General features: G+C 32.4%; 1 protein-coding gene across 1 annotated transcript in view; it reads right to left on the minus strand.

The window, feature by feature from the left end:
• The window catches only part of trol (terribly reduced optic lobes), a 703,100-nt gene that overhangs the window by 98,886 nt on the left and 577,964 nt on the right, over nucleotides 1–26,250 (minus strand). Inside the window, exons 22-29 of the mRNA XM_071594907.1 lie at nucleotides 24,271–24,381; nucleotides 22,793–22,915; nucleotides 17,618–17,725; nucleotides 14,111–14,248; nucleotides 7,501–7,560; nucleotides 3,713–3,846; nucleotides 2,727–2,820; nucleotides 420–557 (exon numbers count right to left, since the gene is read on the minus strand). Coding sequence (XP_071451008.1) covers nucleotides 420–557; nucleotides 2,727–2,820; nucleotides 3,713–3,846; nucleotides 7,501–7,560; nucleotides 14,111–14,248; nucleotides 17,618–17,725; nucleotides 22,793–22,915; nucleotides 24,271–24,381 — 906 coding nt within the window. The remainder of the gene's footprint in view (nucleotides 1–419; nucleotides 558–2,726; nucleotides 2,821–3,712; nucleotides 3,847–7,500; nucleotides 7,561–14,110; nucleotides 14,249–17,617; nucleotides 17,726–22,792; nucleotides 22,916–24,270; nucleotides 24,382–26,250) is intronic.

Consider the following 26,250-nt stretch of genomic DNA (forward strand, 5'->3'; position numbering starts at 1 on the left):
AAATGGTACACCCTCCCTCCCTCTGAAGAGCTATTAGCACTTAATAGACAGCTCTATCTACCAAGACTTCTGTAAACAATTTACGGTTAGAGGCACTAAACTATTGCCATTGAAAACTACATTTCTATACTATAGTGAGGGATGTTGCAATAGAAACTTAAGGATTGCAAAATCATTGCTCTATCACAACATGACATTGAGTCTTGAATGTACATATTCATGTTTTACTTTTAACATTTTAATATTCAGATCATACCACTTCTAGTCAAAATAGTAGCATTATGTCCAATGGGTATATTTCTCCATCAGAAATTAAAAGCTGAAGCTATTAACCATGAATATACAGCCATTTAATTGATAAAAATGCATGTACCTAAATTTTAGTACAATAACATTTTAGGCCCTCCTTAAATACTCACTGCAACGCATTTCGTCTGATCCATCAGAGCAGTCTGGTGTACCATCACAAACTTGACTTTTGGGAATGCATTCTCGATTGTTGCAAGTAGCTTCATGTAAGCCACATGCTTCAGGTTGGCGAACAGGTGGTTGTTCAGCTGAAAGTAAAATTAATTTTATAGTCAAAGAAATATAAAGACATGAAACTGTCACTTTTATCATTTGTAATAAATCAACATGATTAGCACAAGTGCAGTAGAATAAAATCCATTTGAAAAAATATTTTAATAATTAGAGGAAAGAAGTATTTCAAATAGACTTATACCTAAGATAATGCCTTATATGAAATGGGATACTTAATAATTAAAAACTTGTAAAACCCATGTTTAAACAAATAATTAATTAGCTAAATGATTATTGAAATAAAATAATACTCAAAGGACAAATGACAGCATTATAAACATAATCGATATATAATTAATTATGAAACAATGTCTACGATTTCCTTACATGTATTGTGAAATAGAAGCATAGTCAAATAAAGGTCAAATATTAAAACATGATAAAAAAAGCCAAATGATTTAATGTACTTACCAACATATGAGACCAGATAGCATTAAAAATAGTAATTTGGTGTTAAATTTTTTTAAAATTTTATTAGAAAACATATGTTGTAAATTGTACTTTGAGGAAAATGTGAATAAGAGACAGAATTCCGAGTCCAGGTAACATACCACTACATAAATAGCACAATGGAAAATAGGCCTCTGAAAATTGGAATTGCAATGGTGGGTCAGACAAATTTGAGTCATCAGAATAAGATCTTTAAGTTAGGAGATATTAAACTTAATGCCAATAGAAGATGCATTTAAAAGATGCATAGGTAGCCAAGTAGTCAATGGACATCGACTATATGCATACCTAATTTAATTCCATCCAGACAAAAACTAACGTCCAAAATATAAGAAAGAGACAAAATTTTCTTTATCTATCAATCATCATACACCATTTTAACTATTGAAAGATTTTCTTTTTATCGCGAATTTTCAATTATCCCAGGCTAGTTAGGGTAAAAGAGTACTGCAATAGTTTCATAGTCCATCAAAAACCTACTGTATCATAGTACACTACTTAATAAAAAACTATGAGAATCATGGAAACTCCATTGTTTAGTCAGACAGTGAATTTGCTCACATTCCAGTAGAGGGTCACCATCAACTTGTTTTTATGTTTACTGGTATTTATTGATAGAGACTGCATTGTCCTATTTGTACTTCATTTTGTGGCAGCAGTGCTTTGAAGGATATTACTTCATAAAAAAAATTAAAAAGAAAGTGTTAAGATATGCATTTTCCATGTTTTCATGTTTCTATAAGGTTTGTCTCTGATTTATGTTAACGGTTTTGTACAATACATTAAGTTGGTTATGGGTGAGGATGGAAATAGAATTAATTGCAGGTAAATTACAGTACTGCTCCAAAATTTGATGGGGTACATTTAAAGGGTTACACTGAATCCAATCATTATCTTAATTGCAAGAATGGGTCTCATCCCAGCAGTGGAGTTTCTGGTTTAAGGTCAAAATGAGCTTTTTTTAGATTCTAAGAGCCATTGAGTTTGGTTCTGTGAGGGTGGGTGGAGGAGATAAAAGTCCAGAAGGAATCACTCTAGAATTGTTTCAGTCAGAGCTCTGAACCAAATCTGTAAGCTCCACTAGTATTCTTTCTTGGAATGATTTTACCTATCATTGTTTTTTATAACAGATGGTCTTTCATACTTATTCTCAAAAAAGGAAAAACATCTTAACTATCATTTCAATAATGAAAAACTTGAGTATCACAAAATAGGAATCTTCTGTATCAAGGCAAAAGAAGGCAGATGCCCTATCAATAGGTATCTCACCAACCAGATTAACAAAGCTTAATGCAAATATAACAATATTAGAAAATATAATTATAAAGTTTCACACCCACATTCCAATCTACGCCTATCATCCTGCTTCAATGACAATGCTTCTGTGCCATCCCACACTCCATTTTAGAGTTTTGATGAGCCTTTTCTTATCATCCGCACTCAATATCCTTGTGAAAGCTTCTATACCTAATGCAATTCTTCTCTTTATGTCCCTACTACTTTAACCATCATAATGACTAATACATTCAAATTTAAAAAAGGAACATGAATTTGGGTAATGTAAATACATGGAAAATTTCAGGCTCCAATACTTTCACGTAAGTTAATTTTATTTTAATAAACTAACCCAACTGACAACTTAAGCAGAAGTATATCTCTAGTAATGCATTGTAAATTACAGAAAGGTCACTTACATGGTTCAACCTTCAAGTAAACTGATACTCTGGAGCCTGGAGTGGACTCAGGATAACCCACTGCTTCACAGATGTAAGTTCCCGTGTGAGAAAGCTGTACCATTCAATGAAAAATGAAAATCATATTACTTGCTTTCATACAACAACCACCAACCAAGTTAAAAAATATAGTTTTCTATATTTAGAAGATTAAAATAATTACTTTTTCCTGATATGGGCATTAAAAAGAAGAAGAATGTCAAGCATTCTGATAAAAATATATTTAAAGTTTATTGAAATCAATTTACACAAATTGAAAGGTTAAATGCTTGTAGCAACCAATTTTAAGCTGCTAATAATAATATTAATGCATAACCCTTAAAGATAAACAAATGGCATTATTAGATATAGACAGTTCCGAAAAAAAAATAATAATGATTCCAATGAAAATAATTACCAAGTCATCAGAGCAAAGGATTGATTGATATACCTTATGTTCAAGAGTGAGTGTCAGAATACTAATATAAACATGATTTTCATTGAAAAGTTGCATAAGAAGATGGTAATTTACATGATAGCAACAAAACAAAGGTAAAAAAATTAAGAGTATTTAAGAATTTTATTTTTAAGTAAAAAATGTAATTTTTCATGTAAAAAATGCAAACTTGTATGTAATTATATAGTTTAATCATTCATCAAATTTATATAAAGCTTTTTTACATGCTTTACAGCCATGACAGCTTTAAACATCATTATTCTGGAATTTCTCAGTGCAATATGTAATACAAAACCAAATATCTACATTACTGTGAATAGAATTTTTGATGCTAGTTGAGTTTATGACAAGAAGTATCCAGCTCTTTCAAGTACCATACTTATGATTGCATAAATGTAGGTAATCAAAGGTAAGAATTAAAGTTTTAATCAACTGCACATGTGAAGTTATGGATTTATTCATCGGTTATCTGCATTTAAGATATGCACAATAAAAGATATTTGAGCCTAACCTGAATGTTGGGCATTTCAAGACGTCCATTCAAGTCCCTGGTTCCTGGAGGCATTGGTCCACCATCACCTCTAGACCACTTAACACTAGCTCTTGCCGGACCTTCATCACGGCACTGGAACACAACTTCTCGGTCTGCACAATGAATGTATGAAAACTATTAGAACAATGCTTTTAAGAGAACTTGAAATATTAATTCAGCTAACTCCAGCTAATAGCCCAGCATCTCTGAATTGCAGATTTGGCATAGTGTGTAAATTATTAGCAAAGACAACTACTTCCAGTGAACTAAATGTCTCCAGAGTTTTGGCTTCACTTGATTAACATAAAACTGATCCCTCACCATTTAATAAGAAATATATAATTAATAGAAATTCAGTAGGAGTCATGAACTACATTTGAAAGAAAGCTCTATAAATTATATGCATCTACCTGATTTAAGTAACAAATTTTAGCTGGCCTCCATCATAATAAATTGAAAAAATAAGCATTATGCATTATGTAAAACAATTGTGACATGCAAGAATGCATGGGATAAAAATTGAAAAACACACATTGCATATTATTCTGCCATGTAGTGAATTAAAGATAGAAAAGAAATGATATTCAGTAAATTAGGGATAAAATATATTAGATGTAGTATTGTAAAGAAAGAAAACATTATGCAAAGCAGAATACAACCATGAACATCTATTTTTTTCCTGGATAATACAACTTGACAATAAAATGGATTAATTCTTCTATACAACCTCAAAAAAAATTATAAAAAGCTGACAGTTACACCTTAAACAATTTGTATTGTTTTGATTTGCTTCTTTGTGGTGTTTAACTGCTTTATTGAGACTATTTGCCTGATCTGACAAAAATGAGAAGTGTAAATCCTTGCATTAGAAGAAGAGGCAAAATATTCACAGAATGACATATGCGTCAAAAAATGAATCAATTCACAACATGAGCACATGCATGGAGTATAATAAATTTAAAAATAATGGGGTGGAAGTATGTTGACATCTCAGAGTGAAATTGATTTGGGACGTCACAGTCCATGTGGACAGTGAAAGTGGTAGTATCCTTTCATCCCTTTGCATTTTATTTAGGTATTTATTTTTTTCAGAAAATTTATATTTTACTATTATTTAATCCTGTTACTTTCAAATTTAATTTATGGTAGACTAAAATAATTCCGTAGTAATAATAGTCAAGCACTAATCTCCGTTCTTATTAAAAGACATGTTTATATGAGGTTATTAATCAGTTGGCCAGTGCTCAAATAAGATAATCCAGATGATTAGCCAATGACTTATGGGATAAAAAGAACTATAATGCTCAACATTAATAAGCACTATTACACAATTTAGGTGATCTAGATTTCATCATAGACAGCAATATAAAGGGAAACTTCAATAAGTTTTAGCTAGTGAGATATTTACAAAAAAGCCTCAACAGAAAAACTTAAGACACAAAAATTTAGATTAAGACATGGCAATGATACCAGGAAAATTATTTTTTTATAACTGGATATATTTCCAATCAACCTACTAATTCATGCATTGTGTCCATATTTATCCAATTATCTGACATTAATAATATTATACTATTTTATTCACGACTAGCCATAAGAATTAAAAATGAAATATTATAAATGAAGTAATATTATTTCCAAACATCAAAATCAAAAGGACAACATCAACACTGTTTTTGAGCACACATCTTCTTTGTAAAGTTTGAATCTAATATCCTGAAAAAGCTTAGATAAAAGTATTTGTGAGAAATTGTTAGTTAACCAATATTCAGTCCTGACATATTGAAATGTAATGAAATAATTGACTTTGTAATTCCACACACTTTATTTAAAAACACACGACCCAGGTTTCGACGTTGAACGTCATCATCAGGTGGTGATGATGACGTTCAACGTCGAAACCTGGGTCGTGTGTTTTTAAATAAAGTGTGTGGAATTACAAAGTCAATTATTTCATTACATTTCAATATGTTATGCAAATTCCACAAAGTTACGCCTGAGACAACAAAAATTTAATTCAGTCCTGACATAAAAATAAATTTTACAATATTCAATTCCCAGTAAAGCCATGAGGTTTCTGTACTATGGACTTTTTAATAGAATATTGTTTGATCAATTACTTTTACAGGGTAATAGGGGAAATTTTTGGGTTTCCAGAAAATGTGAACTGGATTAGCAATCACTAAATGCTATAAAATGAATGATTGCAAATAGAAAATAAGGTGAGGGACCTTGAATGATTGGTTTGAAATAAAGCATCACATGATGTAAAAGAAAAGTGATTGATATATCAGTTTTAACTTTTCATGGGAAAAAATAATAAGAGCAAGGTTCATTACTAAGTTAAATGAAATGAATGCAGATACAAATGCATACATTCTTCCATATAATAATGACACTGCATTTCTGGCTGAGAGCCCACAAGATCTCTATGAGACTCTGGATAACTTCTGTGATGTAAGAGAGAAAATAGAATACTAGGTAAATATGTCCTAATTACAGTAATTGTATTTGAAAAGGAAACTGGAAGAATGTTTGAATTGTAAGAGAGTTTCTGTGAATAAATGTGCCGAAAGAACTCTTGGCATTTAATATTTGATAAATAAGAATTTAACCGTTAGTTAAGAGTATTAACTCTTATGCTTTCAGTTTTCAATTTCTTTAGGTTTAAAGAGAGGTGAAAGAAGAGCATTCAAAAAGATTCCAAAAATGTTGTGTACTCATACTCCATTTTAAAACGTCAAGTGAAATCAGGTTTCTAGATATCTCCTACTGAGCACAAGCTAAAAATAAACCTTGCAGAAAGTCCCAGTGGCACAGCCACTAGTATGAGGTATTTGAAATTATATTCACAAGCTATTAAACAATTTTCATTCTGAAATATTGATCTAAGCTTCTTCACAAGAAATTTCCTGATTATCTACCTATGAGTTGGTTTTCTAAATTAATATGCCTCAACCAGTCCCAAAAGTTCTCCAACTCCTAATTCAATTTAACATAAGAATACATATTTTTATGTTTTAGAGTGCAGTTAATAGTGGCCAGACGAATCCAGGAATTTGTATATGATGCATAATTGTCAAAAAGATTTATTTTCTAAAACAGAAGAGGAAATTTATTAATAAATGGTAACTTCATTAGCATCACAATTGTTTAGCTAGCTTTTAAATTCAAATAACTAGTATAGAATTGTCAATAAAAAGGAATACATATTTAGTATTGGAAATAAGATCCACACACCTGTCATGCCACAGGTAAAACTGCATGCACATTAAACTTTAATAAGTGAGGTGTCAATGTAGCATTAAAAAACATGCTAATCAAATCTTTCAACTTACCCTTTCCAACTGTTTGAGCCATTGATAAAAACCAGAAAATAATCTTTTGTTAGTTATCGTTATTTCTGAAATATTTATACTTTTAATCTCAATAAAGATACTTCATTTTTCATTTACTAACTAGAGTACATATTTCACATTCAATAAATTAACAGTACAGCCAATTTTACAAAGAATTAACCTTCATTATACCTTAAGAGCATTCAATTTGTACAACTATCTCAAGTTCTAGGTTAAACTACAGCAATTTAAGTCACATGCAAATGACAAAACAACTACAATATTTCAAAGCAGTACCTATTTTCTACATAAATGCAAACATCAAAATCAATTCTACTGGTCTTAGCACAAGAAATAATCATTAATTACAACAGAAGATAATCTTAGAAAATTTAATTAGCACACCCAAACTGAGAGACTGGTACTTACTTTCTTTGATGATCTGATCAGGTGGATATGTCTTCAAATTCAGGCCTTCTCTGGATGCAGCTGAAAATGAGATAAAACCTTGATGAAGCTCCTTAAAAGGATTCAGTTTAACAAAAATACATAAGAACCAACTCAAATACCAAGAAGAACAGCATTAATGTTTATTTAATTTACATTTTTGAAGCATTTATTACTTGGTAATCAGTTATAACCGATCATTGAAATTATCATTGAAAAGATACCTAAAAACCTCTGATCATAAAAATTAAAAGCGAGAAAAAAGGTCCCTTGGATTTTAGAATTTTTATCAAGAGGTTTTACCCATTATTTTAGCTCAAAAGTGAACCGCTTAGTCTCATGACTATGACGAGTTTTGACTTGTTTTGGAATATGTAATCTTCAAATACACAGTGCTTTTGGGCAGTAAGACTACAGATGCCACAGAATTTCATTTTGCTTGGGAAATAGCTCTAAAATCCCATTTACACACAGCACTTAAATATACACCACTGAGGCATGAATAATTCTAATCAACTCTAAACACTTGAGAATCTGACAGGAGAATTACTGTGAACGAGCCTATAATTTAATCATTTTTTTCTAAATTAAAAATTAAACAATGAAATTAAGTTTGAGCTTGTTGCATTTAGAAAAGTTTACCCAACATTAAACCTGGAATAATTCTTTTTTGGTCAAAATATTTCAATTTCACTTTGGTTCTTAGCTTTGGATCTTGGTTTTAGTTCCCATAGCTATGATTAATGTACAGGTGTCAAGCTATTGACAGTGGCAATGGTGAAAACAGGTCAATATCCTTCAAAGAAATAATCACCTCATCAGAAGTTATATTATCTATGTTTTATGCATAGTTTTCCATAGAATATTCATTATTTTTTACTAACAATGTTTAAACAAATGTAACCCAAATGAATGAATAGGTGCACACATTTTGTACAATAGCTGTTTCACAATATAACTATATATTGTACACAAACTACTGAATAACAGTTTCCTGCATATGTATAGCACTGATATTGAGGCAAGGAAAGAGTTGAAAAGTAGTTTCTGATATTTTTGAAATGCAAAACAAACATCAAGATTCCACAAAAAATTGATTTAAGGGAAATCCATCACGTCAGATTTTTCTATGATAAATTGAAATGAATGAGTTCTACAGATAGTAGATTCCACCAACTATCACGCTGGATTCAGAGATGCAGTTCAAAAGTTATTGAGTTTTGCCCCATAACACACATAAAAACTTAATTACTTGGAATGTGGTTAATGGCTTCTACATGAGAAGTCATTAATATAACTTAAGAAGGATCAGAAATCTATTTCTTGTCTTAATAAAAATATAATTAAAGTTGAACTCATCTACATTCTGACCAACTACTTTAGTAATGGAATGAGAGATAGTTGATTACAAGAATACAATAGACTCACGATTATTCAATAAATGCTTATTTATCAACCATCTGGAATGTAAGAAAAAATGACTTGGAATGGCCTTCAATTGTTTATACAATAGGAAACATATTTTTTCATAGTAATTTAACAGGGTTTAATTGAGTTTGAATTTGGCAATTTTTATATTTACAAAGCAGCTCTTGGTACCTATTGAGCACACATATTCGGTACTATCTCTCACTAAATATGTTGCGCTGAATAAATTGATGAAGAAAAATATAATGTAGACAAATATTGTTTCAGAAACTGATGTTTTCCATTCTGATTTCAGTTCCAATTCTAGTCTCAAGAACTGGTGGATTTGCAAAAAGGAACTAAACTGGACCATCACTGGTTTCTATAACCAGGACCTAAAACTATCTTAAAAAGTTATAGTAGTCAGTTATATGACAGCAGAAACATATGAAGGATGTCAGTGATAACTACTGCTGGGAAATAGAATGAAATTTTCAAAGGGTTTATTTTCAGATGAAAAGATAGGACATGATACAAATGAAAACTGGTGACACTAAGGAAAGAATTGGTTCAGGTTATAAACCAATCATTGTCTTGCCAAGAAACACGGAAACAGAAATATTTTGAGACTGCCCACACTTGCATTTGTATACTAAGCAAGTTGTCAAAAATGATTTCCTTGTGTAAATGAAAACATGTAGTTTGCAGCGTCATTGGCCTGCACAAAAGCTAAAAATGTGTCATATTACAGGTATTGTTAAAATAAACTTTTCAATGGCATGTGCAGGTATCCTTGTCAACTACAGGGATTACCCTTCTGAATAACTCCATGGTTAAATAAACTATGGTTACTAAACTGCTGGGCGAATGGAAAATCAGGGTTAAAATTCCATGGTCTAAACAACCATGAAACTGATTTTCCTATATTTACTTCTATTCTGACAATCTACATGTAAATTAATGGAGAAATGCTTCCTCACACTTTTCATTAGTCATGTTGCATTTCACAGCAGACAGCTATATTGAAAACAATGAAGGAAGAGCTCACTGTCATCAATATAAAAATCCCAGTAAAATATGCACTCACTCAGCCACTACTGTGACTGTATAAATGAATGAATGGCACCATATTATGGTTGCTTCCCAGCACAAGTAAATCTTGAATTACAATATTTTATGTGGAAGTATGTGGCAATTTCTCAGCTTCTCAAACTCAGAATAGTAAATTTCATCAGGATTTTTCAATGTTCTCTCTTAGGTAACCATTCTCTTCAACTATGTAATTTCATAAAATGATCTGAAAATTCACCTGAAATAGTATACTTTGTTTCAGCCCCATTTCTAGAAAAACTCAGTTAATGAAGACTGTGTACCTTCAATATGTATTGTCAAAGGGTCACTTCCATCGCATTATCTGCTATCTTCTCTGTTATTATGAGGGTTTCCTTGATTACATGAAATACTTGTTAAACTGAATATACTTTTACACTTATTTTACCTTCAGCAATTGGTCCAATCAACATCTCACATTTTTTTACTGTCTTCTATGATGCATTTTTTCTACCCAATTAACCTTTTAGACAGGTGTACAGAATTTTCCCTCATCAAGTTTCTCTAGCATTACTACCCTTTATTGTAATGCCATAATATTTCTCACTCATTTTGCCACCTATACTTTTTGCATGTTTACTACATTGCAAGAAACACAACCTTCAAACAAGAAATAAAACACCATAGCCTTCAACAAGTGTACAAATCATTGGGAACTGCTTAGCTAGGAGATATTCCCAACCACTAGAAGATGGAGCATAACATTTTTTTATGGACCTAATCTCACATTCAATTGTTCTCCCTTAAGGAATCATTCTTATTACCTATTTCATAAAATAAGCAGTTTCAGTATTTGTCTCTTCTGGAGGGAAAATAGAAATATTATTTCCATAATCTTTGTTCAAATTCATTTTAATATGATAAAATTATAGAATATCAATATTTATTGCAGCTATGTAGTTTAAAGAATACAATAAGGTCTACTTTAGCAAGGTAAACTATGGACAGCATGCAGCTTATGAATCAAAATATTTCTAGTTATTTTTCAATGTACATAATAGTAGGTAAAAAACACTTAGTACCTGTATATAAAAGGGACATACCCTAATGTTGATTAGCCTAGTATTTAAAACATAGGCCATAAACAAATAAGTAAGGACTTAAGTAGAAAAAGACATGGCTGACAAGGAAAACCTATATTTACAAATTATTCAAAATATATCATATTATAGCTTGTTTTAAAAAGTATAGAGTTTAATATTTCTAATTATTGACTTGCATTTAAAGGTGCATTAGTTGATGCAATGCTTTAAATATAGGCTTAGTCATTTCAAGCAGTTAAAATAGTCTCTTTGCATACAAAACTTAAATTGGATTATATGGTATTAAATTCTACAATTAGGACAATAGAATCTTGAATGACCAGATCAAAAGAATACTGAAAAACAATGTTTGAGTCTTTCTCACAGATTTGGAGTCATGATTTTGCGTACTGTGCCCATACATGACAAAAACTGTGCTTAAGCGTGTTCTTTGTGACCAATTATGAAATATGATAACAAGCACATAGCACAATAAGGTTCTGACATAGACTTATGATGGCAAGATACTTGAAAGTAAATACCATCTTAAACTTAAACAATAATGACAAAAATACATTAATAGCATAAATAATGAGAGAGATATGTGCCTAATTATTTTTAAGGGAATATTTTGTCATGTATTAAAAAATATCATAAAGTGCAGTTATAATGATTACAACATATCCTTAATGACAATCCTTAATAAGGATGTAAACATGCCTGGTCCATTGCGATAGCTTAGTACATAAGAATGTTAATTGCTATCAGCTCATACAATTATAATTCATACAGCTAACTTGATCAATACTTGCTCCTGCAGACATCCATTTAACTTTGTGAGTTAGACGATCAGGCTTTGAAAGTGCATAATCCATCATCATACATATAACTTACTCCTACAGTCAAGTTCATCACTTCCTTCAGGGCAATCCCTTCTTCCATCACAGCGCCACCTCTGTGGGATGCATGGCCCACTCTCACAGCGGAACTCATTCCAATTACATGGCTTCCATACTATTTTACCATATAATTTATAACCATTGTTACATCCCATAATTCCAAAATATTCACATCAGCTTTTGTGAATAAGAATAAAATTATAAACTAAAAATAATTCCATGCCTAATGGTTTCAATGCTAAAAATTATTTTAATTTATCCCTTATTTTTCCAAATCATTTCAGCATAAGAATATTTAAATACACATAATCTGAGCAGCAGAAGTTTGCAAAGAAATCAGTAATAGTGAAAAGGGAACTTTAGATAATAAATCAGAACAAAAATTTAAGTTGGAAGGTTAAATTACTTCACTCACCACTTTGTCAGTCTACCATGGGCATTTTGAATCGTATTTAACAAAGTTAATACTTATTATCAAATAGCTAAATTTCTCTTTAATTGCTCATTCAAAATTAAATTTTATAGTTTTCTCTAAAATAATATGAATTAAATTTGAATGAAAACAAAATATATGAAAGATATTACACAAATTCAACAATACAATCATGTAGCTTAAACTTCCCTCTATGGTTGTAAAAGCATTTGCATCATTCTAGTTAGGAGTGTGCAAAATAGTATGATTCCTTATGAATCAAATTAATAAATTATTCAAATGATAATAAATCAAGGAAATCATTAATGATTCAATATTAATAATTGAATGAGATAAACCTTTTCCCCTAAGATGCAATCTTATTCAAGTAAATATTCATTGGTTGGTTGTGTTTGACAGTAAGAGATGCATGGATATGAATCACATTAATTTCAGATTCATCTCTTAATGGTTTATACTTCTGTAAATTGACTTTTTTTTGGACAAAATTTCACTTCCAAGACCAAAACTTTGATTTGATATTTTACGATAAATGCTAGGATTTCATATGCTGGTTGAACTTGAAAAAAAATTACTGTTGCACAATTCATGTCTCTGCAATTGTTCAAAGATAACTCTGGTCTTTTTATTAAGATATTCTTATGGGAATATGCTACCTAAAATTAACTGCAAGGGTGAGATAATGTGAGAGATACCTACAGAGAAATTCAGAAAAGCTTTAGTATGTTTTAAACTATAAATGCACTTTTTGGCATTTGCTCATGGTAGTTTAAAGTCGGTAACTTCAGGTTGTGACACTATTTATCACTACTAAAGCTTGTAAATGTAATCAGTGACTTTTATATTGCCATTTCCTTCATTAGCATATTTTACTTATGTTTGCATATACATAGTCATATTTAATAAACCATGATAAAATACATGTTACTTAAAAATGATCATGTTTGAGACTAAGCATGAGGCTGCACCATCAAGGTTTCCAAATTTGCTGCACCAAACCAACTCTAAATGCATCTAGGTTTCTACCAATGCAACTTGAACAAATGAGTGTGTATTGCAATCACATTATCTGTACCCTCCTAAAGCTGAAATGACACAAACAATGTCGTACCTTTTCAATTTTCATACTTGATTTTTAGCCATACCGCCAATTTATTATATCCATTTGGGTACAGCTTATATTTAATCTAGATGTTCAATACTTTGAAGTATGATTCTGTAGATGCTAATCATGAACACCTTTCCCTTAAACATTCATTTTGAAACTGTAGAGTACTCATATAGCAAGCAAGCTTGTATGCATTCCAAACCTATTAATCTACATTTAAGGGCTTCATTTCATTTGCTAGAATGTTGAACACTAAAATAAATAAGAATCAGAATTTGCACACTCCTATAGTTGAGCCTTTGTCTCTGCTCACAATGCATCATTTCTATTTCAGTGACCATTGTCTTTTTTTCAATATGTTTCATTTCAATGAATGTTCCATAATAAGACATTATTTTCCAATTATTTAGCTTCAATTCAGTTAAGTAATTTTGAGATTTGCCCCTGGCTCGAGACCAATGCCTATTGAAATGGGAACTCATGCAGTTGAAAGAATTACATAAAAGGTCCAAAAAAACAACCAATTACCACGGAGTTGTGAGGCATAAACCCTCAGTGTGTGGCTATTGAACTTTTTATTATTAATTATATAAATATGAAACATAAAACTTACCACAATTTGACTCATCCGTGTAATCTGGGCAGTCAACTTTCCCATCACATTGAGTGCTTTGTGGGAGGCATCGTCCGTTGGCTCTGCACAAATATTCCCGTGAGCTGCATCGCACAGGCGCTGGTGTAACTGTTGGCTCTGGTTACAGAGCATTTTAAGGCACAAAGAAAAGAATGTATCACTCAAACTCTACTAATCATTAAAACATGCCTATATTTACAATTAAGGATTTTTGTAATAAAACCCATTTTTATTTATTTTCTACAAAGTAATCCACAATGAAAATAAGTTTTTCCTTCACTTGGACATCCATAAAGTGAGTCCAAATCAATATAAATGAATATTTGCAGCATTCTGCATTAACTTTTACGTTAAAATCAGCAAAAATATGAAAGTTATAGTAATAGTATTGAGAAACTTTTCCAGTTCAAAGATATTCAGAACACCATGATTAAATATTACCTATTTCATATTCATATTTTATGAATTCATAAATTAATTGAAATATTTAAAAAAAAATAAAGGAATCTTAATGCAATGGGAGTGGTAACCTTATAAATTATACCATCTGCATTTCTCTTGATCTAAGGTATCTGCTAAAAACAATCTTATTTCAAGTCATCAAATAAAATTAAATAATTGAATTCTACAAGTTTCTCATGCCATTTTTCAGATTGATAAAACTACAAAAGCAGTGCACACACATTTACTAATTCATCTGCAACAAATCAGTGATTCTCTACAAAATTGCCATGCTTAAGAGAACAAGTAAATTTGGATTAATAGTAGAAAAACCACTCTACAAACCCAATATAAAGAATACCCAGACAAGCCATTCTAAGAAATTATCTCAAAATGTGTCCATTTGCAAAAAAATCAAAGAGTTACAAAATGCAATGAACTCTTGCTAATCCAGATAAAATGGGGTTGAACCTATTTTAATGAATATAAATAAAGAGATCAAAAGGGTAAATTTATTAACAAGGAGACAATGAATTCCAAAGGCCATGATAATATTGTTAAAATGACAGAGTTTTTCCCTGGGAACTATAGAAACTCCACTACACATATGCTCCATTAAACTAAATACATAGAAAACTCATTGTAAGTGTGAAAATGTGATGACTTACAAAGGGCCACAAAAATTCAAGGTCCTGACAAGATTGAAAATTGTTTGGATGAATCATGGATTAGCAAGGTTCTAATACTGTAGCAATAATCAACTGAATTGCAAAAAAGCATCATTCGATAAACTTATGCTCAGAGAAGAAGATCAATTGCATGAAAAATTTACCACACTGACTAATCATGAATAATATAAAGTAAGTATGTGCTTTAATTATTTCAGCGTTTCAAATATAAGGTTAGACACTCAAAATAATAAGGGAGTAATGAGTTACCTTATGCATTAAGGCCATAATACTTCAACGCCTCTCCTAAAATTAACTATCCATAGATTAATCTGGGAATATCACATTTGCTTCCATTGTCAAAATTTGTCTGCATGACATAGTTCTAAATTGGCATCCTAATGCCAATTCAGAAATGACATCACAGTTCCATTGACAGAAATTTTATATTAAGAATACACATCTCTTGAAAAATACTTTTATGTAACAAGAAAACAGTTATAGATAAAAGTGCATACTATTTGCATCTCCATTCTCCAATCATACAAGGGGTAGTCATAAAAGAAGCTTAAAAAGGTAAAGATTCAAGATATAAAAAACAGCTTCATTATGATTCAGTTATTATTAGTAGTCTACCATTTAAGTAAGATTTTGAATGGGCACAGACTATGCCACACATCACTATATTTCTTAGCTTTGTCTAACAATGAACACTGTGATACACCACACTCCATTTAAAAGTTCTTCAACTACACATAAATTCTACCTCCCTTCCAATGTTTACTTGAGTCTTTTCTTAAAATCCTTAGTCAATGTCCCTTTTATCACTTCCCTCCTCTTGGTGAAAGCTGTTTTGACTATTGCAATTCTTTTTTTTTATGTCCTTCTTGCTTTGACAATCGTAACCCAAAACACTGCAAAGATAGTTGAAACTTTTCCACCTGCTATAGTTTTTGCTCTTCTATTCCAGCATTTAACATATACTTCCTCTTTTTTGCAAATCTAACAGTGAATGTTTTGTTTAAAATGATCCTTATCCCATAGCTAATACAGTGATTTGCTAATAAACTCAGCCATGATGGCACATCCTTGGCTGACAATAATCCATTTGAATCAGTAATAACATCAAAAGCCAATGGGATAAACTCACATGATGTGTATGACATGAGCTTTAAATGCATGATGCTTGGAATTAATGTTATGTCAGGCACTTTAATCAACTTTAAAATAATTAAATATTTTAAACGCCAGGCTAAACACACTGGCTATGAATTTATATTTGATAGATTGTTTAAGTTTTCTGGAATTCCACTTACAACCAGGATTATATGCATTAAAAGGGTAATTTCAGATAACAAGGTGTTTTTAATTCAATCTGATTCACTTGAATGCTGAATGATTCCCTAAAACATCAATAACATTAGGGTGTCACATCCCTAGTGACACAGCAGAATCATTATTTTACCAAACGACTGCAGACCAATACAACCATGATAAACAAGCGATGAAACATCTGCATTAAAAACTTTTCTTCATAGAGAGTATTTATTCTCAAGAGATAAAATCAATGGATTGGTGAAGTTCCCAATTAAATAATATTTCAGGTATTTTCTGAACCCTTCCCCTGTTTTGGGCAGAATCTCAGAAGCATATATAAAATAATGAAAAATGACCATAAAGCATACATTCTGCCAGAAAAAAATTAAGAATGAGAGTATGTGAGGGCATTACACCATGGTAAATTGGTTATTTAAGTAGTGCAAAAATCAAATGTTCACCTATGCACTAGCAAATTGATGTTTATGCTAAAGATCAAAACTGAATGACTAAATTTATGCTATTAAATTTGAATAATTTCAAACAACCAGCCCAAAAGGCTAGAGTAAAAGTTATAAAGGAATCTCTCAAACATTCGTACAAAATCAAATGGCATTAGTCAATGGCTTCTAAGATGTCACTTCGGGCTCTAGCTACTGAGAGAGAGGCAACTTGGTAAATTGCTTGCTTGCTTGGTAAATTGCTTGCTTCAAATAATAAATGGCACGGCCAATGACTTCTTTTACACATTTAGGTATTTGGCAAAATTAAAAACTTTGTACAAAAATTGTTAAGGGAAATATACACCTCTAACCTTCTACAAAATCCTTTGTCACTTACTGTTTTAAATTTTATGGCACACATACAAACACACATCGGCAGTAATTATCTTTCATTCTTCTAACAAAATCTTTGTTTCTATTTTAATATTTTACAATGGCTCTCATTTTTTTGAGCATATAACACAAATTGTAGACAGCATGTAATGATGCATACCTAATGAACTCCTTTTATTAACTACCCCAAAAAGTATTAATAATATGTATACTAAAATACATACGACAGTTTCGTTCATCACTCCCATCAGCACAATCATAGCGTCTGTTGCATTGGTATTGTTGTGGAATACATTCTCCAGAGGCACACTTGAACTCATTACTCCGGCAATCTAATACAATTAATAAGACATGTTACATCTACGCTATTTCTACATGAGATTGATGCCATAATAGTACTACGAATAAGTAACAATGAAGGAAATAAAATAGAAGTGAAAATTCAAAATAAAAGGCTAAGCACACACAGTAATAAAAGTTAAACTAAAAATTGAGATAATTATCAGCAAATAAATAAGAATGCTGATTACTTTAGAAAACTATAATAGATGCAAGGAAAACTTCTATTTCTAGTTCTAACAAATAATGTAGACAGAGCATTCCAAACCCACTGGCATTGGTCACACCCAACAAACTACTTAAAAATAAAACAATTGCATTAGTAAAATAATAAAACATGCACTTTGAAAAACTTTCATTGTTTCCCAGTAAAAAGGCAGTTAGGATACAAGGGGTTTATGAGTATTCATGCAATTCCTTACAATTTCAAATGATTTTAACTAATGGCGCTTTTAAATTTCAAGTATTTGGGAATGTTAGTAGTCCATTAAGGGCAAAAAGTTTTGAGGTAACAAAGAAAGTAGAAATACCATACAATTTCTACACTCTTCACAGGCTATGATATTACTTTAATGTAAAAACATGGCATTCAAGGATTGGAGAAAAATGCAAACTGGAGTGACAGATATATTTTACTGTGGGTAAGGTAAGTAGATTAAATTGGCAAATAATTAAGTATGGAGCGATTAGACTTTAGCATTTAAATAAATAGTTTATGCCAGTCAAAGAGAATTACAAATAACATGGAGTGGCACATAGAGTGACTGCAGATATTTGAGATAAAAGGTGCTAAAGGATTCTAAAATTGAAGTAGATCAATAAAATTAATAAGAATGATGATATAATGAAAATTGAAAATTAACAATTAAAAGATGAGAAAAATGGAAATGCAATCACATGAAATGAAGAGAACTCATGAGAATTATTTGTAGGTAACTCGATACAGAGACACAGAACGAGAAATATTAAGAATATATGCAAAAAGAGTCAGAAAGATGGACAATTTTCTACATTGAAACAATAATTGAAGTATGAGTTTAAAAATCAACAGAAAGGGATGGCTAAATCAACAAATCAACAGAAGTTCAAGGCAGGGGGTCTGTGAAGAAAGAAGTACCATGAATGATGTTTATTCTATACAGAATATATAAGTAAGGACGATACGAGGTAATAACCTCGTATCGTGGTTACCACCGCATATCTCCAAGAAACAATACATACTCCACCCATGGAAAAAATAACAGTGGACCAACAAGGAATTCTAAAATTGCTTAACGAGATTAAACCCAACAAATCCCCGGGTCCCGAAAATATACCAGCTAGGGTGATAAAACATTTAGCTCCAAACATTGCCCCGTACCTTGAATTTATATTTAACAAATCTCTCACAGAGTGCAAAGTACCTAAGATTTGGAAAACCGCGCAAATAACGCCTATTTTTAAAGGTGGTGACAGGGAGGATCCCAGTAATTACAGACCTATATCTCTCACTTCTATCTGTTGCAAAATCTTAGAGCACATAATTGTCAGTTCAATAATGAGACACCTTGACAATATTAACTTTTTAAGTGACAATCAACACGGATTCAGGAAAACTCGCTCCTGCGAAACCCAATTAGGATTATTTACACATGATTTACTTTTATCGGGTGAGAGAGGTAGGCAAGTGGATGCCATCTTCTTAGATTTTCAAAAGGCATTTGATAAGGTCCCACATGGTAAACTCATTCATAAATTAAAGGTCGCGGGCATAAACAAGGGCGCCATAAGTTGGGTTAAAGATTTTCTTTCGGAGCGGGAACAGAGGGTAGTCCTTGATGGCGCTAGTTCCGACAGCGTTTGAGTCACGTCGGGGGTACCTCAGGGAAGTGTAATCGGGCCGTTGCTTTTCTTGATTTTTGTTAACGATTTGAACCGTGAAGTGAAAAGTAAAATTAGGATGTTTGCGGATGACACGGTGATCTATCGGGAGATATCTGGGGATGAGGATCGTTTTATTCTAGAGCAGGATTTAGATTGCATTACTAAATGGTGTTCTAACTGGGGATTGACTCTAAATTATAATAAATGTTCAGTGGTAAATTTCTTTAAAAGATCAACGGGATTTGCTTACAAATTAGCTGGAGGTGACCTAGCAGTAGTTGATACGGTAAAATACCTAGGTGTCACATTCACAAAAGACTTAACTTGGGGGTCTCACATACGTAGAGTCTGCGGTCAAGCATATAAAAAATTGGGATTCATTCGACGCGTTGTCTGAAAAAGTGACTCGAAGGTCAAGGAACGTTGTTACCACGCTCTTGTAAGGCCTCATTTAGAATACGCATGCAGCGTGTGGGATCCGAGTGAAAAAGGTCTCATTCGGGAAATTGAGAAGGTTCAACGCCGGGCAGCCCGTTTTGTAAAAAATTCCTACGATAAAACGCAAAGCATCACCGAAATGCTCATGAATTTGGGGTGGGAATCATTGGCTGAGAGACGATTCAATGCAAGATTGAAATTATTAAATAAATTTAGATCCGCATGTTTCAGCACCGAGGTCTCGCAAATTATTCGTACTCCTACATACATTAGTCGCTTGGATCATGCATATAAAATTCGGGAAATAGATGCCAGAACTAGCCGACTCAAGGACTCCTTCTTCCCACGGAGAATACGGGATAGCAACTGCCGGGTTATAGATAGCAAAAATTCCACTTGCCACCCTCAGCGTCTAAAAAATAATTAGTTGTATTTAAATGCATGCTCTTCCACTAACCTTATGTGTTTTGCTATAATAACCCATTCTTTCCGAATGACTTCATTCATGTTCTGTTCATCTGTTTTTAAGTTTCCCTTTCAATCCCTCGTCCCTCTCCGCGGGGGCAAATTCCTGCTACCTGCAACGTTGGGTCGCATTCCCTGCCATTTATAGACTCTTTGGGGGTAGAGTGTTTCGTGGTGCATTTTCATGTGGTAGTGATGTTTCAATTTCTTGCTTGTTGTGTCCTGGCTTCCGTGTTGTAGGATGTCTTTCGTTCTGCATCATGGGGTGCAGTTTTTAGTTGTTTTGCGGTATATGTGTTTGCATGAGTATTGGATGAAGGGATTTTTGCATGAGTGTGTGCGCTGCTGTGGGTGTAATTTTCCGTGTTGTTTTTTTGCATGTGGTATTTTTCTTTTTTACGGTTGGTGACCTAACACCCCCCGCCACACGCCCTTGCGGCGGCTTGCGGGGTATTATGTAGATGTAGATGTAGAATAAAAACTCTGAATGAACAAAAATAAGCTTCCACACATACTGAAGTCATTCTAAACAAACAAATGCAGCATGCAGCTAAATATGGTGTTGAATTTATGCAGCATAAGAGGTGATAACAGCAAGATAAAAATCTAATGCACAAGCTCTGAGTATGTAAAGGCTCACAAAAAGATGGAATCTATGGAATTTTTTGAATGAATTCCCAGTGTTGGGACGTAAATGGTCACATTGCTGACACTATTACTTTGTTCTAATATATGTTACCTGCCAATTAGACATATCCTGATATGAATAAACAGCAAATTAACTGGGGGGTGTACTTTTTCACATTTCATGGGAAAGTTGATCTTACATTTTAAAAAGTATTACTAATGAATATAGTAAAATAAAAACTGTCTAGCAATTTCTCCTAATGGAAACTATGAATTCAAAAGTTAAACTGGATGCCAATAAATTTAAATTTGAACTTCACATTTATAGGGTAATTCACAGGGGATGGGGGTTAATCCATTCTTTGGGAGTATTTAGATAGGCCCATGTAGAACAACTTTTCAACATGGACATTTTGCTTCAGATACAGTTTATAGTATCTGAGTAGAAAAACAACCTATTTTTACAAATTAAGTAACAAATTTACTTGATCACCGGAAAACTTCAGTTTAGTGTGATTCATGATTGGACTGACCAATGTGTGCTTCCTCTACCTGCCTTCAAACTGGCACAATGCATTATGCTTGCTGCAATCTGTTAAAATGACTCCAAACCATTTTGCTATCTGGGTATCTCAGGTGAACAGTTTAGACCTGAGATCCTGAGAAACAGCTCTTAGCTTTTCATTATTTCCAGGGACAGAACCACCTTACATGGCATTGATTCCATAGGCAGTAAATAGTTGGACCTGCACCATTGGATTAGCTGGTGGGTACATCATTAATTTGACTTACCCAACAGGCATAAAGCTCTACAGTAAGCGCCTTGTCAAATGAAATCAAACATTTTCTTAGAGCAAACACTAATGCACTCGTCAGGTGGAAATTCATGGAAGGCATTGTTGGGCTAAACAGATGCCTCAACAGATGGCAGCAAACACCCAGGTAGGTGACAGAAGTTGGGGAGAGAGGCTAGCACTTCCAGCTGACAAAGTACTAAAAGAAACCACAACCTGCATGCTTATGCCATTCCAGAGTGAAATCAAATATAAGTTTTGTGGGAAACACATCACTGGCCTTTATCTCAAGTAAAAATGTTAAAATGGATAGCTTTTCAATCTATTAACACAACTCAGATTAATTATGGTGGACAGAGATCAACATTGAAAAGTTTTTTGTACGATATACCTTAATATGCTCCTAAAGAAGATGTCAAACCTTTTGAATCACCTCTGTCTATGTACATGACCAAAAATCAAGTATTGGATTTAGAAGACTTACTCATTACCCACATCTGATCCTGAAATATGTTCGAGTTAGATGGGTTTGAGTATTATTTAACATATCACTGAAACTCAAAGATTGTGTGTCAACTCTGTAGTGATGCACTCCAATGCTATTCATCAAGGCATCCCAAAATAGCTATACTATTTATAGACTTAACAATCAATTCAACTCTCCATGTATACCACTGAAATGGGGCAATATCCTCAGCTTGTGATTATTGTGTACAGTAGAGTTACAGTTGAAAAATTCTACATGCAAAATATTAATTCATAAGGAGTTTCATTTTAAAATAGGAACTTATAACATGCTTTTCATTAGTATCAGCAGGCACATTAGTCAGGGGAAGATCTAGCAAAATATTATTTATTTAGAAGCTGTCTAACCAAGACAATTCTGCTCATCTGAGAAGTCACGGCAATCATACAGACTGTCACAGCGATGCTTGATGTCAATACACAGTCCCTCACCACACATGAATTCATTAGGTAAGCAGTTACCCTGTTCTCCTGCAAATTACAAAGCAGCATCACCTCTTATATGGAAATCCCAAGCAGATTTTATGTTAACAGCAAAAAATTTACAGTTAATAAGTTAACGGTTGATTATTAAGAATATGCTATAAGGGAATCAGCAAAAGCTTGAAAGAGATGGTTATTCATATTCAACCAGTTACTTCTTGGAATAATGTACACAAGCTACACAGATATACATACATACATAAAGGGCCCAACAATACTATAAATATGAAAGCATTACAAATTTTGAAAATAACTTACTAATATTTTAACTTGAAATATTATACTTTAATTAATGCAAATATCTCTGCATATTATTGTACATAAATCTTCAGTTAAACTGATTTTTAAAGTATGCCTTCCAAAACAAGAGTTGAAATTGACCTTATAATTACAACAAACTTGACCTTGTTAAATACAGCAATAAAAGTACTTTGGCCAAACTAACTAAATTGTTAACATTACCAGTGATACTCAGGGATTAAGAAAACTAATGCAATAGTTTTGTTACAACGGTACAGAACATTTCAAAAGTACTTATTAAAACAAAAGGGAAATGCCAAATTTTCTTAAGTAACATAAAAATAGATGGTGATAAATAAGAAAAAGTCTTAGTCAATGGACTGGTAATGAATGAAACATTTATAGCGGCAACTGAAATCAATTTTCATTGAACATCAAAGACTGCAAGTATTAGCCAGCATTATAGGAAAAATGAATAGATCAGTAATTCTTAAAGAACAAATTGTTTTCCTGGCTAATGTTTGGCTATAGAAGGCTTATTTTGATTCTGGGTTGATACAATTTCGTTAAACCCTTTTTCCTTCAGACATATCATAAAATTATTTGAGTTTTAAAGAGATGAAGATTCACATGAAACTACAAAATTAATTTTATTTACAAATTGAGGAATAAATCATGAAATAAATAATTATAGGTCTAAAAATCTCTAAACTGCAAATTCCTTTATGATACACACAAACATTATATTCCCTATACTTTACTACATGCCAAACTTACTAAATTTAGCAAATTAAAATACTCATATTCTTTACAGTATGATTTTAATGCATGATATGATTATTACTGTTTACTTTCCTAATTTGTAGTGACGAAGGCAAGCACAATGTTATTGAGTCAAACTTTTCCAATACGTTATAGATACATTCAATGAAACTAGTTACATAAGAAATTACTGCATTCATATTTATTATATATACGCATGAATTATTGAATTTAGCAAACATTGATAAAAAGAGGGATGGAAAAATTTTAAAACACAAATGTGGGATGAATGTTAGTACATGAATCTACAGTCCCAATAATTATAACCCCATGCAACTCACCACAGCCAAACTCATCTGACCCATCACGACAATCTCTTCGCCTGTCACATCGTCTACGGCTATCAATACATGACCCATCACGACAAGTGAATTCCTCTGGAGAGCATGTTTCTGTAAGAAAGAAAGCAACAGATGCATTGTTTAATGACATTTGATTCTAGGTTTCAAAGGGTAAAAATTAATCTCATAGGATTTTGTGCTATTATTTTACAATGTTGTAACCCCAATGTAATCTAACAGATACTAAGTTCGCATACATGAATGTTTCAGCATTTTTCTCAGTAGCATGGATATCCATGGGAAGATAATGAATTAATGAAAAGAGTTGGAAAAATACAATAGTTTGTCTAAATAAAAAAAAGAAACATGATAGTAGAAAGATTGCCTACTTGTTGTTTTGGAGTACTATATTTAATTTTTTGGCTTTTTTAAGCATCTACATGTGGGTTAACTGAGCCTTCTCACCTTTTACATTTTGTATTGACAGCATTTAGGAAATAAAAATTCGTAAACAAGTGATGTACAAGAGAATATTCCAGTGCTAATAATACTGTTCATTAAAAAAAAAATGATTCCTATTATGGAGTAATTATCTACCATGGTATTATTACTCAATCATTTAAGTAACTTATATTTCCAATTTAGTTGCAGTGCAGTGATACGTAGGAAGTTGTTTCGTAGTGCAACATTCCATCAGTCCAATCAAATAATAATAATAATCTTTACTGGTTCCCATAAGACATTTTTTAACACGTATGGAACACTAATGCACTAATTATCCTTAAATTTGCACAGTTGTAATGCACAACTGTTTGCATTCTTGCAAAGTAAATAATACATTGAAAGCAACTAGCTCAAAAATATTTCTGCATTGGATATTCAAATTATATTCTCATAAGCTATATCAACAGTTAGTTCTTCAAAATTTCGGAATTTTCCACAATTTTATTTTTTAAAGCTTTCACCATTCCCAGCTAAGGATTGAAGCATGGCTAGCCCTGCTTATGGCTTAAGTTTATACAAACTCTTATCCACTCATGTAGTAGTATTTAGGGGAGGCGACTGACAGCTGAGGTCATTTGCACCATAGGGGATGTACAGTAAAGGATGAAGGGTGGAGAGAAACCCAACATCGGCGTTAGCCTACTCTTAACGAAAGGAGCCAAGGGGTCTGCAGTTTAACGTCCCATCCGACGGACGCTGTACTCACTCAAAGTGCCCTCCACAAAGCACCTCAAGTAAGGATCAAGATACCTCTGAAAAATGTTCAACACCGCCGGGATTTGAACCGCGGCCCTCTGGGTGGGAAGCCAGTATGTTAGCCCCCACACTATCTCGATCCCCTTATTCACTCATTCAATGTTGGAAAAATATATTTGTCCGCATTATTGGTATATGGGGATGGTCAAAGTTTCATTATCATCTATTTCAAAGGTGATCTTTCAAAATTAAAAAAAGAAATTCATTGCATAGAAGATTCAATAACTGAAATTAGAAGCTAATGTTTCAGTGCAGTAGCAAACTTGCTACTGCACTGAAATATTCAATATAGATACTATGCATTATTCCAAATATGTGATCTAACATATCAGTGCATGGACATGTACGGATCATTAGTAAAACACTAAAGCAAGGGTCTCTCTATCATTTCATGGAACTGCAATACAGCTGGGTCTACTATTTCTACCAGACACTTGTAGAGAACAATAAAAATTGCCTCAAAATATATCAACTTTTGACCTAACCCGTAGATATTGCATTTATACTGGAGACAATTAAGGAATTTAGTTAAAAAGTAAAATGAATACAGAAATAACACACATGAAGTTAAAAGTAGACCAAAAACAACTTTTTAACTTTAAGTCTGCCTAAAGCGATACATACATGTATTCTATCAAGCAAACATGGATATTGATCTCTTGATCCAAAAGTTATTCACAAAGTGAAGAGTTAAACCTGAGTTATCAGGCTGTTGGACAG

The sequence above is a fragment of the Hetaerina americana genome, unplaced genomic scaffold (assembly GCF_022747635.1).
Source record: "Hetaerina americana unplaced genomic scaffold, ioHetAmer1.1.p SCAF_7, whole genome shotgun sequence".
NCBI classification, from domain to species: domain Eukaryota; kingdom Metazoa; phylum Arthropoda; class Insecta; order Odonata; family Calopterygidae; genus Hetaerina; species Hetaerina americana.